Here is a 14,351-nt window from a genome sequence, read left to right on the forward strand (position 1 = left end):
CCCAGTGACCTCATCTGTAAAATGGATGAGCCCCCATGGGACAGCCTGATCACCTTGTAACCTCCCCAGTGCTTAGAACAGTGCTTTGCACATCGTAAGTGCTTAATAAATGCCACTATTATTATTATTATTACAAGTCAATCAGGTTGGGCACAGTCCCTGCCCCACATGTGGCACACAGTCTTCATCCCCATTTTACAGATGAGGGAACAGAGTCACAGAAAAGTTAAAAGGCTTGCCCAAGGTCACAGAGCAGACAGGTGGTGGAGCCAGGATTAGAACCCAGGACATTCTGACTCAGGCCCATGCTCTATCCACTCCTTGCTGTAGTGCTGAGGTTTTCAAATGCCAATTTTCTTTCTCAACATACCGCTGCTCAGCAGAGCACCCCCATTCTATAGTGAGCGCTCGGGGGTGAAAAGGAAGATACACAGGGAGATTAGAGTGCAAGTACCATCAAGAGGACAAAATAGTCTCTCACAACCAACTGGACTGTGAGCATGCCACTTGTCCCCATGCCTTAAGTGCAAGGGGAAGTGTAGAAAGTTCAAGTGAAGCTTCTGTTCCTTCTTCATCCTGTTAATTCTTCTTGCCCTTCCAGCCCCGAGCCCATGGCTAGCTTGCTTCTTCAAACTGAAAACTGGTGCCTTCTGTCTGACGACCCTCCCTTCTCCCTGCTAAATCCTGGTGGGGGATGAGGCTCGGGAGGGGAAGTGTGGAGGGGTGGAACAATAAGGGTCAAAATGGATGGGGAGACAAGAGATGGGAGAGGTTTCAGGGTACAGGGGGCAGGGTGGCTCCCAAGAATGGGGGAGAGGAGTAAATGAGGGGAAAGCAAAAAAGCAGCGAGAAGCAGCATGGTATAGTGAATGGATCTCGAGCCTGGGAGTCAGAAGGTTATGGGTTCTAATACTGGCTCCACCACTTGTCTGCTGTGTGACCTTGGACAAGTCACTTAAGCTCCACCACTTGTCCGCTGTGTGACCTTGGACAAGTCACTTAACTTCTCTGTGCCTCAATTCCCTCATCCATAAAATGGAGATTAGGACCGTGAGCCCCACGTGGGATAGAGATTGTGTCCAATCTGATTTGCTTGTATCCTCCCCAATGTTTAGAACAGTGCCTGACACAATAGTAAGCACTTAACAAATACCATTATTATTATTATTATTATTATTATTACTACAGTGTAATGATTACTTAGTTTTAGGACTCAGTGCGTGAGGGGCTGATTCTGGAGCAGAACCTTAATAAACACACGCCACGATTCAACAATTCAGTGGTTCACAATTGTGAATTGTGTATTCACAATACATACCCATTTTCAAATGCCACGTCACTGCTGAATCATGGCATATGCTTACACAGGGAATTTTCCTGCATCATTGGCATTGTGCCCTTGAAGAACCTTGTATTATGGCAAAATCGTGGTTAGCCATTGATTCCATGGGAATTACTGGGTTAGGGAATAGGTATTGCAGGAATACACCACTATGACTAACATTTTTGACACACGTTCCTATATCGTTGCCATGCCCACTGCTAGCCAAATGTTGTGTATGTTTTCCATTCACTGTTACCTTATTGCATTAAATACTGAGAAGTGCTGCCTTTATGGGGTTGAGAAGGGTATCTTGGCTTGACCGACACTCACAGCTCTGAGTTCCTCCCCCAAATCGACCTGGATCGCATGATTTTTGGTGTGCCAGAAAAAAACTCATGCTGTGAGAAGATGGCTCCCCAATTCCTAATCAATCAATAGTATTTATTAAGCGCTTACTGTTTGCAGAGCACTGAACAGTGCTCTGGGAAGCAGGGAAGCAGCAGGGAAACACTGGGAAGCAGCGTGGCTCAGTGGAAAGAGCACGGGCTTTGGTGTCAGAGGTCATGGGTTCAAATCCCGGCTCTGCCAGTTGTCAGCTGTGTGACTTTGGGCAAGTCACTTAATTTCTCTGTGCCTCAGTTACCTCATCTGTAAAAATGGGGATTAAGACTGTGAGCCCCACGTGGAACAACCTGGTCACCTTGTAATATCTTCAGCACTTAGAACAGTACTTTGCACATAGTAAGTGCTTAATAAATGCTATTATTATTATTATTATTATTATTATTATTATTATTAACAGAGTATTGTACTCTTGGGAGAGTATTGTAGTCTTGGGAGAGTACAATACGGTAGAGTTAATAGATATGATTCCAGGTCACAATGAGCTTACAGTCTGCGGGGGAGACGAACATTGTTATAAATAACAGAGAGGGGAAATAGAGTGTGAAGATGTGTACATTAGAATTGCGAAGGTTGGGGGAGTATCGAAGTGCTTAACTGCTCCCATCAGTTTGCATCCAAGTTGTGCACTAAAAACACGTGTATGAGCAGAACAGGGTTTACAGTTGAACATCACCGGATTTGCTTTTAAATGAAGATTGCAATATGTTTTTAAGTCCTGTGAATTATTTTTAATCACTTCAGCTTTGGGAACTTATTGCCTGTTTCCTAATCAGAGAGAATAGTCCTAAGAATAACATTTTTGACATGTGTTAGAGCTATATTGCAAAGATGTGGGATTTTTGTGGGAATAGGGGAGGAAAATTTTGGAAAATTAACACTTGATACTTAGTAGGACTAAAAAAAGCATACCCAGAGGAGGTAAAAAAAAATTTCTGGCTGTGGGTGTATGATTGTTGTGATCCTATATATGTATTTTTTACACATTGAAGTCTTCCAGCTCTCCTAATTTAGCTACTTGCGTGGGCAAGATATGTTTGCTTTGCAGCCCCACAATCTTGTAAGTGTAAAATGAATCTTCAGTTTCAAGAGCAGTCACATTCTCTCTCCTGCATTTGACTTTTCTGACCATATTTTTATTTTTAACATTTAGATCGTGAGGATGGTCAAGAATACAAGAGGGAGTCCAATTACGCTGTCAATAGGCGATGGTGCCAATGATGTTAGTATGATCTTGGAATCACATGTGGGAATAGGTAAGAGATGTCTAATGAGCTGCTTACTTAAAGGACCTTTTCTGTTCTTTTCCTTGGTGGGGTATTTTTTAATCATCCTTGAACCTTCTTCCCCAGTGTTTAGTTGAGTGCTTTACAGTACGTGCATAACAAATGGAAAGGAACATGGCCTGTTGGATAGAAAACAGGCCCGGGAGTCAGGAGGACTGGGTTCTAATCCTGGCTCCACCACTTCATTCATTCAATCGTATTTATTGAGCGCTTACTGTGTGCAGAGCACTGTACTAAGCGCTTGGGAAGTCCAAGATGGCAACATATAGAGACGGTCCCTACCCAACAACGGGCTCACAGTCTAGAAGGGGGAGACAGACGACAAAACAAAACAAGTGGACAGGTGTCAAGTCAGAACAAATAGATGGTCTATCACTTGTCTGCTGCATAACCTCGGGCAAGTCACGTAACTTCTCTGTGCCTCAGTTACCTCATCTGTGAAATTGTGGTTAAGACACAGACTGTGTCCAACCTGATTGGCTTGTATCCACCCCAGAGCTTAGTACATTGCCTGGCAAATAATAAGTGTTTAATAAGTACCATAAATAATAATAATAATAATAATAATGGCATTTATTAAGCGCTTACTATATGCAAAGCACTGTTCTAAGTGCTGCGGAGGTTACAAGGTGATCAGGATGTCCCACGGGGGGCTCACAGACTTAATCCCCATTTTACAGATGAGGTAACTGAGGCACAGAGAAGTTAAGTGACTTGTCCAAAGTCACACAGCTGACAATTGGCAGAGCCGGGGTTTGAATCCGTGACCTCTGACTCCAAAGCCCACGCTCTTTCCACTGAGCCAAGCTGCATAAATGCAGTATGTAGTAATAATCATATTTATTGAGTGCTTACTTTGGGCAGAGCACTGTACTGTTTGGAGATTACAATATAACACAGACATCTTCCTTGCCCACAATGAGTTTACAGTCTAGAGGGGGAGAAAGACATTAAGGTAAGTAAATTACGGATATATACATAAGTGCTACAGGGCTCTCCCAAACACTTAATACAGTACTGTGCATACAGTAAGTGCTTAATAAATACAATTGATTGATTGATTAACTTTGAGCACCATATGGGACAGAAGGACCCCCTTCTCCTCAACATGCTATCCAACCTTGGCTTCACAGACTCAGTCCTCTCCTCGTTCTCCTTTTATCTCTCCGGCTGTTCATTCTCAGTCTCTTTTGCGGGCTCCTCCTCCCCTTTCCATCCCCTTACAGTAGGAGTTCCTCAAGGGTCAGTTCTTGGTCCCCTTCTGTTCTCTATCTACACTCACTCCCTTGGTGAACTCATTCGCTCCCATGGCTTCAACTATCATCTCTACGCTGATGACACCCAAATCTACATCTCTGCCCCTGCTCTCTCTCCCTCCCTTCAGGCTCGTGTCTCCACCTGCCTTCAAGACATCTCCATCTGGATGTCTGTCCGCCATCTAAAACTCAGTATGTCCAAGACTGAACTCCTTATCTTCCCTCCCAAACCCTGCCCTCTCCCTGACTTTCCCATCACTGTTGACAGCACTGCCATCCTTCCCGTCTCACAAGCCCGCAACCTTGGTGTCATCCTCGACTCTGCTCTCTTGTTCACCCCTCACATCCAATCCGTCACCAAAACCTGCCGGTCTCACCTCCGCAAGATCGCCAAGATCCGCCCTTTCCTCTCCATCCAAACCGCTACCCTGCTGGTTCAATCTGTCATCCTATCCCGACTGGATTTCTGCATCAGCCTCCTCTCTGATCTCCCATCCTCCTGTCTCTCCCCACTTCAGTCTATACTTCACCCTGCTGCCCGGATCATCGTTGTGCAGAAACGCTCTGGGCATGTTACTCCCCTCCTCAAAAATCTCTAGTGTCTACCAGTCAACCTACGCATCAGGCAAAAACTCCTCACTCTCAGCTTCAAGGCTGTCCATCACCTCATCCCCTCCTACCTCACCTCCCTTCTTTCCTTCTACAGCCCAGCTGGCACCCTCCGCTCCTCTGCCGCTAACCTCCTCATTGTGCCTCGTTCTCACCTGTCCCGCCGTCGACCCCCGGCCCACGTCATCCCCCGACCCCGAATGCCCTCCCTCTGCACATCCACCAAGCTAGCTCTCTTCCTCCCTTCAAAGCCCTACTGAGAGTTCATCTCCTCCAAGAGGCCTTCCCAGACTGAGCCCCCTCCTTCCTCTCCCCCTCCCCATCCCCCCCCGCCCTATCTCCTTCCCCTCCCCACAGCAGCTGTATATATGTTTGTACAGATTTATTACTCTATTTTACTTGTACATATTTACTATTCTATTTATTTTATTTTGTTAATATGTTTTGTTTTATTATCTGTCTCCCCCTTCTAGACTGTGAGCCTGTTGTTGGGTAGGGACCGTCTCTATGTGTTGCCAACTTGTACTTCCCAAGCGCTTAGTACAGTGCTCTGCACACAGTAAGCGCTCAATAAATACGATTGAATGAATGAATGAATGACTGTGTCCAGTCTGAATACCGCACATACACCCCAGCACTTAGTATAGTGCTTGGCACATAGTAACTACTTAATAAATACCATAACTATAAAGGCCATCCTTCCACCGCACTTGAGACACACTTGGGAACTGTAGAGGAGCAGCAATGGCAACTTGCTGCCCTGAAATGATGCTCCCTTGGAACCGGGGGTAAAACCCACAGTAATAGCGGCAGGAGGAGGTTGTTTTTCATTACTGCTAGCGTTTTGTAACAATCTCCACCACCTAAAGATTACCGAATTCTAGCCACATTGAAATGGCCATAATGGAAATGGCCGTAATTGGTGTCAGATTCCCTTATTATCTTTATTTGGCTTGAATCAAACTGGACTTCTTAGAGACTAAAAATGGAAAATTCATCCCAATTACCTGTTGGTTTATAACCACTTTAACAATGTAACAATGTTTTTGTTTGTGAACCGATAATCAATTAAAAAAGAAATAATGCACGGCTTGGTGTTTTGGTGCCGAACTACTAAAATTCAGTGTAATTCAGTGATTGAGAAAGTGATGTAGAGAAAATTTGAAACAGCAAAGCTAAGCAACTTTACTTCCCACTATTTGCGTGAATTTGAAGATTTCTGTTCCGTGAAATGTTTACTAAGCGAAAAAAACTTTCTTTTTTTAGGGATAAAAGGCAAAGAAGGACGTCAAGCTGCAAGAAACAGCGACTACGCTGTTCCTAAGTTTAAGCATTTGAGGAAGCTGCTTCTGGTTCATGGACATTTATATTATGTGAGGATAGCACATCTTGTACAGTATTTCTTCTATAAGGTTTGTGGCTAAGCATTCGTTGCTTTGGCTTTCCTAGATTCTGTTGAACACACTTATCTTTTTGTCTAATTTTGCTTCTTTTACGGTATTTTGGGGTTATACGTATATAAATGGGCCATCCAGTGAAATCATAGGTCCTTTATGCTTTGCTGTATTGCGATGCCTAGGTTTTCAGAGTAGCGAAATAACATTCCACTTGATACTTACTGAAGGAGCTGCCAGTTTTTCGGGTTTATTTTATGGTATTTATTGAGTGCTTAATATGCGCCAGGCACTGTACCGAACACTAGGATAGATACAAGCTAATCTGGTTGAACGCAGTCCAGGTCTCACACTGGGCTCACAGTCTTAATGCCCATTTTACAGATGAGGTAACTAAGGTACAGAAAAGTTAGTGACTTGCCCAACTTCACACAGGAGACAAGTGGCAGAGCAGGGATTAGAACCCTGATCCTTCCGACTCCCAGCCACGTGCTCTGTCTACTACGCCACGCTGCTTCTCTATTTTAGAGGGTTTGTATTGCAGCAAGGAGGTTTGAGAATAGATTTTCCAGCATATTAGCCACCTATACTGGGCTGTTTCAGTTTATCCCTTGTAGCGTTTCGTAGATTTTGTAAGATTTCTTACATCATAAATAGAACAGTAAACTACATAAAGCACGTTTTTAACCTTGTGCTTGTTTCTTACAGAACTTTTGTTTTATTTTACCACAATTTTTGTACCAGTTCTTCTGTGGATTCTCACAACAGGTATATTCCAGTATTGTGACGTGATTTTATATATCTTAGTTTGCTTTCCAGTGACTACTCGCAGATTGATTTGATTAGTCAATAAATCGCATTAATTGAACACTCATGTGCAGAGCACTGTAGTAAGTGCTTGGGATAGTACAATACATCAGAATTAGCAGACACGTTCCCTGCCCGTAATGAGTTTACAATCTAGAGGGGATTAATGAGACTGTCCTAAGGGTAAACACGTATTATTTAGGTCATTATCATTGTAGATGCAGTTTTTTGATGTAAAAGTTGATGCATTTATTTTCTTGATGGCTTGGATTTTGGGTATCAGAAAATGTTTATATTGGATATCGAGAGAACGTCACTTTTGATAAATTTGTGATACTTTCTTACCCTTGGAAGTGAACTGGATAAAAGCAGTACAGTCCTACCGGGGGGAAAAAAGTGTCTCAGTATTTAACATAAATGGTTTAATAATCCTACAAAAGGCAAGTTACTTATACCCTTTTTAAGCTATGCCCGTTGCAACTTCTCTTGCCTAAGTTTAGATGAGAAGTTTGTAATTTGATTGTCTTTTAAAACCCTGGCTCTGCTAAATGGTACTTTCCCTTGTCTTTCTCCCCTCTATGTCGACTGTTCACTTGGCCTTGTACTCCTTCAATACTTCGATACTCACCTTAAGTTCAAATCCTTACAATCTACTATTTCTCCTACCTGTAGTTTATTTTAATGTCTTTCTCCCCTTGTAGGCTTTAAGCTCCTTGTGGGCAGAGATCACTTCTACCAACTCTATTGTAATGTGCTTTCCCAAGCTCTTGGTAGAGTGCTCTTTACACAGTAAGCACTCAATAAATATCATTGATTGACTGATGGACTGCTATTCCAAATATCTAGCATAGTCCTCGTCATAGAGTAAATGCTCAACAGAAGTTGATGATGAAAGTGATAGAGTAGCAGCAGTTCATAAATAGTCTTGCCTTCTCTAAGGAAAGAGATTCCTCAACTTCAGTCACTTCCTGTTACCGTTCTAACATAAAAAACATTTATGGCTCGTGCTCCAGAATGCTTCCAACTTTCATAATGGAAAGAGTGGGAGGAAGATATAAATAACTGAAGAGAATTTGGGGTTCTTTTCTCTTGGGCTGTGGATGAGACGAGATGAATACTTTCCTTGACTCTGAGATGTAGAATTTTTTTCTGAGGACTTTGATTTTGATGGCACCCACCCACTGGAATTTGGGGAATATTTCTTCTCAACTCTGAATTGTGTTCATTACAGCATTTAGTGCACTCCTGTATAAGTTATAACAAAGATATTTAGGGGAAATAGTCTATGTGCATCATGCTATACAAAGCACTGTGCTATGTGCTAAACTGAACTCCACAGAGTGTTTTGAATGGAAAACAGTTGTTTTTACTTTATTGTGACTTGATGCCTTCTGTCTCTTTCTGATCTCTGTCTCCATGTGTTACTTAGGTAAAAATGGCAGAAACAAAACTCATTTTCACCCAATTTTGGTCCCTTTTCTCTCCCCCCCCCAGCCCCCACCCCACTTTTTAAAAAAATCACAGAAAGTCTCGTATTCATCATCTTCCTGAGTCCCAAAGTTCTGTGTCAATCCACGAGTTATAGAAGTTCTCTCTTCCTCTCACATTTGGGCTATCACTAAATACTAGTACCATCCCACTGTCCATCAAAACAACCAACTCTCTCATCATCTGTGGTATTTATTGAGTGCTTACTGTGTGTCAAGCACTGTACTAAGTGCTTGGGAGAGTAGAATACAACAGAGTTGGTAGACACGTTCTCTGCCCACAATGAACTTACCATCTATAGGGGAAGACTAGCCCTTTTGGTATATTTATATCAGAAGTGTGGGTTCCAGTGCTTCCTAAGTTGCCTGCCCTACTCCAGTGTCTTAATACTGTGATCACCACATCCTTTATTCTATATCCACCACCCCTGTCTTCCATTGACTAATGCATTATTTTTGACAATTCAGACTGAGTTCTTACTCCAGTTTCTTCCCCTTTTGCTATCTTTACTGCTACCACTGCAGAGTAGGTATTGATCTAATATAGAATGTGTTTTACCTACCGCTTGTTTATTAACATGTCAATTAACTGTATGACAGCAGTAGCCCTACCAATAAATTTATAAGAAGTAGAGAAAGTGACAAAACAGTAAAAGACACCAGGAAGCGTGAATTTTGCAACACACTCCCCCGTCACAGTACTGTAGCAAAATAGAATTTGGAAAACATAATTCTCCTGGGCAGGCAGACAGTATTTCTCCTTCATATACTTTTAATCTGAATCAATAAGGTTTTTTTTAAGCTGGACTGTATTTTTTAAAAAACAAAATAGTTAAATGTATAGAAGCATTGCTTTGCAGCTGTTTGTGTCTGAAAGTAACTCTGCGTGTTCATTCATTCCCTCTGCTGCTGTTTAAGCCATTATATGATGCTGCTTACCTTACAATGTACAATATTTGCTTCACATCATTGCCTATCCTGGCCTACAGTTTGCTGGAGCAGCACATCAACATTGATACTCTGACCTCAGATCCAAGATTGTATATGTAAGTCGTGAGTTTAAAATACAATTAAAAATGTGCACTAGAGTTCTTTAGTTGGTATTGGTCTAAATGGTTGAAGTGCAGCCTTCAAGTCTAGACTGACTGGCTCAAGAAATTTGTCCAGTTGACTTTTAGGTGTCCAAAAAGGAGCAATAAGCAGTCTTCATTTATAAGGTGTATTAATGTGTGAAATAAAGGTCCAAAAATGTGAGACTCAAAACAAAAAGGATTTTGAAAGTACCAAAAAATGTTAGTGGACATTGACAAATCTTCCAAATCTATTTTTTTTTCCTGAGACACCCCAAAACCTTGAGGAATGGCCCATTGCCGGTCTAAGGAAATGTGGGAATAGGCTGACATAAGTCTTGATCATCTATTTGTTAGACCTTGGAAAAAGAACGTGTCCTGAGTTTGTGCTGTGCAGGCACAGGCAAGGCACTCTGTCATCCACAGTTGTCCAGAAAAAACAACCAATATGGTGATATCAAGGATCCTCAAATCACCCTGATATTTTTCAACAAATCAATTGAGATCCTTTGAATTAAAATATGAAAACCCTGATGAAACTTTTTAAAATAAAATACAAAGTAACCTTTTAAATGTTAAACTGCAAAAAGGGTGCTAAGTTGCTTTGCTGAAGATATGTACTCTTTAATAACGCTACTAATTATAAAATGTGCCTTTGGCAATATAGCAATTCAGCTACAAAAGGAATTGTATCTATTATCTGTTCTTTATTTCTAGTTAACTTCTTTTTATGCTTTTTTCTTAACTGTGTCACCTTGACATTTCATCCTATTTAATATTCTGGATTATGATGTATTAGAAATTTTCCTATTTGGAGTTAAGTGTCTCACTTTTCCTGAATACGGCACCATCTGGTTTTAAACTGTAACATTAATTGGTCATTCATAAGGGTGAAAGGAATGTGTTCAGAATTAGAAAAAGCAAACCCAAGTATGAAATTCCTCAATTTTTAAGAAGCAAGAGATTGTTCTCTCAAGCTGTCTATCACTGTCTATCAAAAACATTGTTAGGGGCATTGGCAGTAGGTTACACATTTTAATGGCTGGAGCACATTTTGATAAACGTCGAAATGTTCTGTACAGGAGATGCTAAAAGTAATAACATCTTTACATGCTTGGCCGTTTTCCATGAAGTATTTTTTTGTTTTGTTTCCGTATCTCTGCTCTCCTTGCTTGGCGAGGATGGATGTGCTCCTTGACAGATTCAATCTGTAATTCGTCAAACTGCTATTTAATAGGACACAGAGATTCTGAACCTAATTCTATACCTAGATTCTCCATCACAAATGTGTGATTTTTTTCCTCCTCTTCCAGCAATATTTAGGGTTAGATAAGTATTGTGCACTTGATCATTTTGCTAATGATTAAACCCATTTTAACGTGGGAGACTGTACTGTCAGTCTTGCACTAGAAAAGCATTTTTTCTAGTAATTTAAGTACTTTCTCATGTAATGGTCAGTCTTGTATTGCTCTCATGTGACTTGTTTAGAAAAAGAAAAAACTCTAATACCCTAGACACTGATAAAGACACTGCTGTATGTCCTTTTCTGTGATATTTGTTGAGTGCTTACTATGTGCCAGGCACTGTACTAACCCCTGGAATAAATGCAAATCAATCAAGTTAGACATAGCGCATGTCCCACATGGGGCTCACAATCTTAATCCCCATTTTACAGATTAGGTAATTGAGGCACAGAGAAGTGACTTGCCCAAGGTAACACAGCCGACAAGTGGCAGAGTCGGGATTAGAATCCAGGTCCTTCTGATTCCCAGGCCAGTGCTCTATCCACTAGGCCATGCTGCTTCCCCTTAATTCTTTGGGTTTCTCAGTTTCTCTTTTATTGACTCCTCAGACTATGAAAGTAACTTAATTTCAGGAAGGTTTTTTTTCTCTTTCTCTGCCTTGTGTCCTTTTAGGAAAATTTCTGATAATGCTATGCTGCAGTGGAGCCCTTTCCTATATTGGACCTTTCTGGGTGCCTTTGATGGAATCGTATTTTTCTTTGGGACTTTTTTTGTTTTTCAAACTACAACGTTAGAAGATAATGGAATGGTAAAGAGATGTTTAATTTCATGTTTTTGTTTATCAGCATCTGCTTATCCATCTACTTGTTACAAATTATTACTGTGTTCTGAAATGCTGTCATTTACAGGATCGGTGTGCCCAGTGAGTATGGGGTACCTGTTGTGCAAAACAAAACCTGTTGTGCAAAAGCGCTGAGTACAGTGCTCTGCACACAGTAAGCGCTCAATAAATATGACTGAATGAATGAAAACACTGCCCTGGGGATATATACAGAAGATGTAATCCTTGCCCTTCAGAGTGCCTTCAGAGTAACTGGGGAAGAAGTTGTCTATAAATTAAGGAATATTATATCGTAATTGAGACTGAGAAGTAAATCTGTAAAATAGACATAAATGAATAATAATAATAATAATAATAATTGTGGCATTTGTTATTTGCTATGTGCCAAGCACTGTACTAAGTGCTGGGGTAGGTAAAAGATAATCAGGACCCACATGGAACTCCCATCTTAAAAGAGCCTGGGCTTTGGAGTCATGGGTTCAAATGTCGGCTCTGCCAATTGTCAGCTGTGTGACTTTGGGCAAGTCACTTAACTTCTCTGTGCCTCAGTTACCTCCTCTGCAAAGTGGGGATTAAGACTGCGAGCCCCCCATGGGACAACCTGATCACCTTGTAACCGCCCCAGCGCTTAGAACAGTGCTTTGCACATAGTAAGTGCTTAAAAAATGCCATTATCATCATCATCATCATAAGAGGGAGAACAAGTATTGAATCTCCATTTTGCAGAGGAGGGAATTGAGGCCCAGAGAAGTTAAGTGATTTACCCAAGATCACACAGCAGGTATGTGGCAGATCCCGGATTGGTCCATGCTCTTTCCTCTAGGCCATGCTGCTCCCCATAGGCAATATTGCTGCTTCCCAGGAATACATAAGTTTTGAGCCCCATGTGTGACAGGGACTGTATCCAACCTGATCATCTTGTATGTACCCCAGTGCTTAGTACAGTCCCTGGTACACAGTAAGTGCTTAGCAAGTATCATCAGAAAAAAAATAAAAGCCAATCAACCAGCAGATCAGTTCATGAATAATGAACAGGGTTTTGGAATGGTGTGACCAGGAAAGTCAGATGACGCCATCTGGCTTCTTGAGTCTCCTACCGGTCCCACCTTCACAACATCACTAAAATCCGCCCTTTCCTCTCCATCCAAACTACTACCACGTTTATATAATCACTCATTCTGTCCCAACTAGATTACTGCATCAGCCTCCTTGCTGACCTCCCAAAACGTCTTGCCTGTTCCCAGTCCAGTCAATACTTCACTCCACTGCCCGGATCATCTTTCTAAAGAAACGTTCAAGATATGTCACCCCCTTCCTCAGAAATCTCCAGTGGTTGCCTATCCACCGCCGTGTCAAACAAAAACTCCTCACCATTGACTTTAAAGCACTCCATCGTGTCACCCCCTCCTACCTCACCTCCCTTCTCTCCTTCTACAACCCAGCCCGCACACTTGGCTCCTTTGGTGCTGACCTTCTCACTGTGCCTCAATCTTGCCCATCTTGCCACCAACCCCTGGCCCACGTCCTACCTCTGGCCTGGAACGCCCTCCCTCCTCAAATCTGCCAGAAAATTACTTTCCCCCGCTTCAAAGCCTTACTGAAAGCACATCCATGGGGCCTTCCCGTACTAAGCTTCACTTTTTTCCTCATCTCCCACTCCCTTCTGTGTCACCCTGACTTGCTCCCTTGGCTCTCCGCCCCGCTCTCCCAGCCCCACAGCACTTATGTATATATCTGTAATTTTGTTTATTTGTATTGATGTCTGTCTCCCCCCTCTTCCCCCAAGACTGTGAGCTCATTGTGGGCAGGGATCATCACTTCTTATTGTAGTATTGTACTTTCCCAAGTGTTTAGTACAGTGTAAATAAAGTGTTTATTAAGCAGTGTAAGTGCTTAATAAATACGATTGAATGAATAGCATATTTTGGCCACTGTCTACAAAAACAATATGTGTACTACTGTAAAAAAAATAAGAAAACATTTCCTTCTGCCTATAATCCACTAATTATTTGGACATTCATTTGAACCATTTAGAAGCTTGAAGTTTTTTACTGTGGCTTTCCAATCCCTGAATTTAAGCCCCACTTTTTTCTTTAATTGTGAAATACCTCAAATTAAACTGATACATGCATGATAAAATAGTATTTCACCTTAAATATTTTATATTTCACTATATATTTCAAGTCAGTATAAAAAAGCTATCCTTTAATTGGACTGGGATATTTTTTATGTGACATGGATATCCATGAACATGCGTAATAAATTCATATGCCCTGGTAATCTGTTTTGTTAAGTTTCTAAAACTGTGAGACCTGCTTTCAGCTAGTAATCACAATACCTAGTCATGAGTGAGTGCTTTTGTACTTCAATAAACTCTTATTTGGGAGGGATCTTTTAAAACTTTTACATTTCATTTTGTGTTTTAATATTATGCATGCAGATCTCAACAACATTGGGTAAGCATCTGTGTCATTCCTTACCATTAGTTGGATTTATTCTCCATCCCTGCTTTTCTTTTTTCATGCATATATGAAGACACTAGCATCTCCAAACAAAAAAGTAGATTGTAACCTGAAGATGTGAAATTCACACAATTCTCCAAGTAAAACTTTCATTGTAAACCACATTTAC

General features: G+C 41.4%; 1 protein-coding gene across 9 annotated transcripts in view; it reads left to right on the top strand.

The window, feature by feature from the left end:
* ATP11C (ATPase phospholipid transporting 11C) overlaps positions 1–14,351 on the top strand; it is a 138,726-nt gene that overhangs the window by 104,321 nt on the left and 20,054 nt on the right. For all 9 annotated transcript variants that reach the window (XR_005451626.1, XR_005451627.1, XR_005451625.1 and 6 more), the window contains exons 21-25: positions 2,880–2,982; positions 6,144–6,289; positions 6,980–7,039; positions 9,484–9,611; positions 11,552–11,687. Coding sequence is in view for 6 of the 9 variants with exons in the window: in XM_038748573.1 (XP_038604501.1) it covers positions 2,880–2,982; positions 6,144–6,289; positions 6,980–7,039; positions 9,484–9,611; positions 11,552–11,687 (573 nt within the window). In the remaining 3 variants the exon portion in view is untranslated. The remainder of the gene's footprint in view (positions 1–2,879; positions 2,983–6,143; positions 6,290–6,979; positions 7,040–9,483; positions 9,612–11,551; positions 11,688–14,351) is intronic.

The sequence above is a fragment of the Tachyglossus aculeatus genome, chromosome 6 (genome assembly GCF_015852505.1).
Source record: "Tachyglossus aculeatus isolate mTacAcu1 chromosome 6, mTacAcu1.pri, whole genome shotgun sequence".
Taxonomy (NCBI): Eukaryota; Metazoa; Chordata; class Mammalia; order Monotremata; family Tachyglossidae; genus Tachyglossus; species Tachyglossus aculeatus.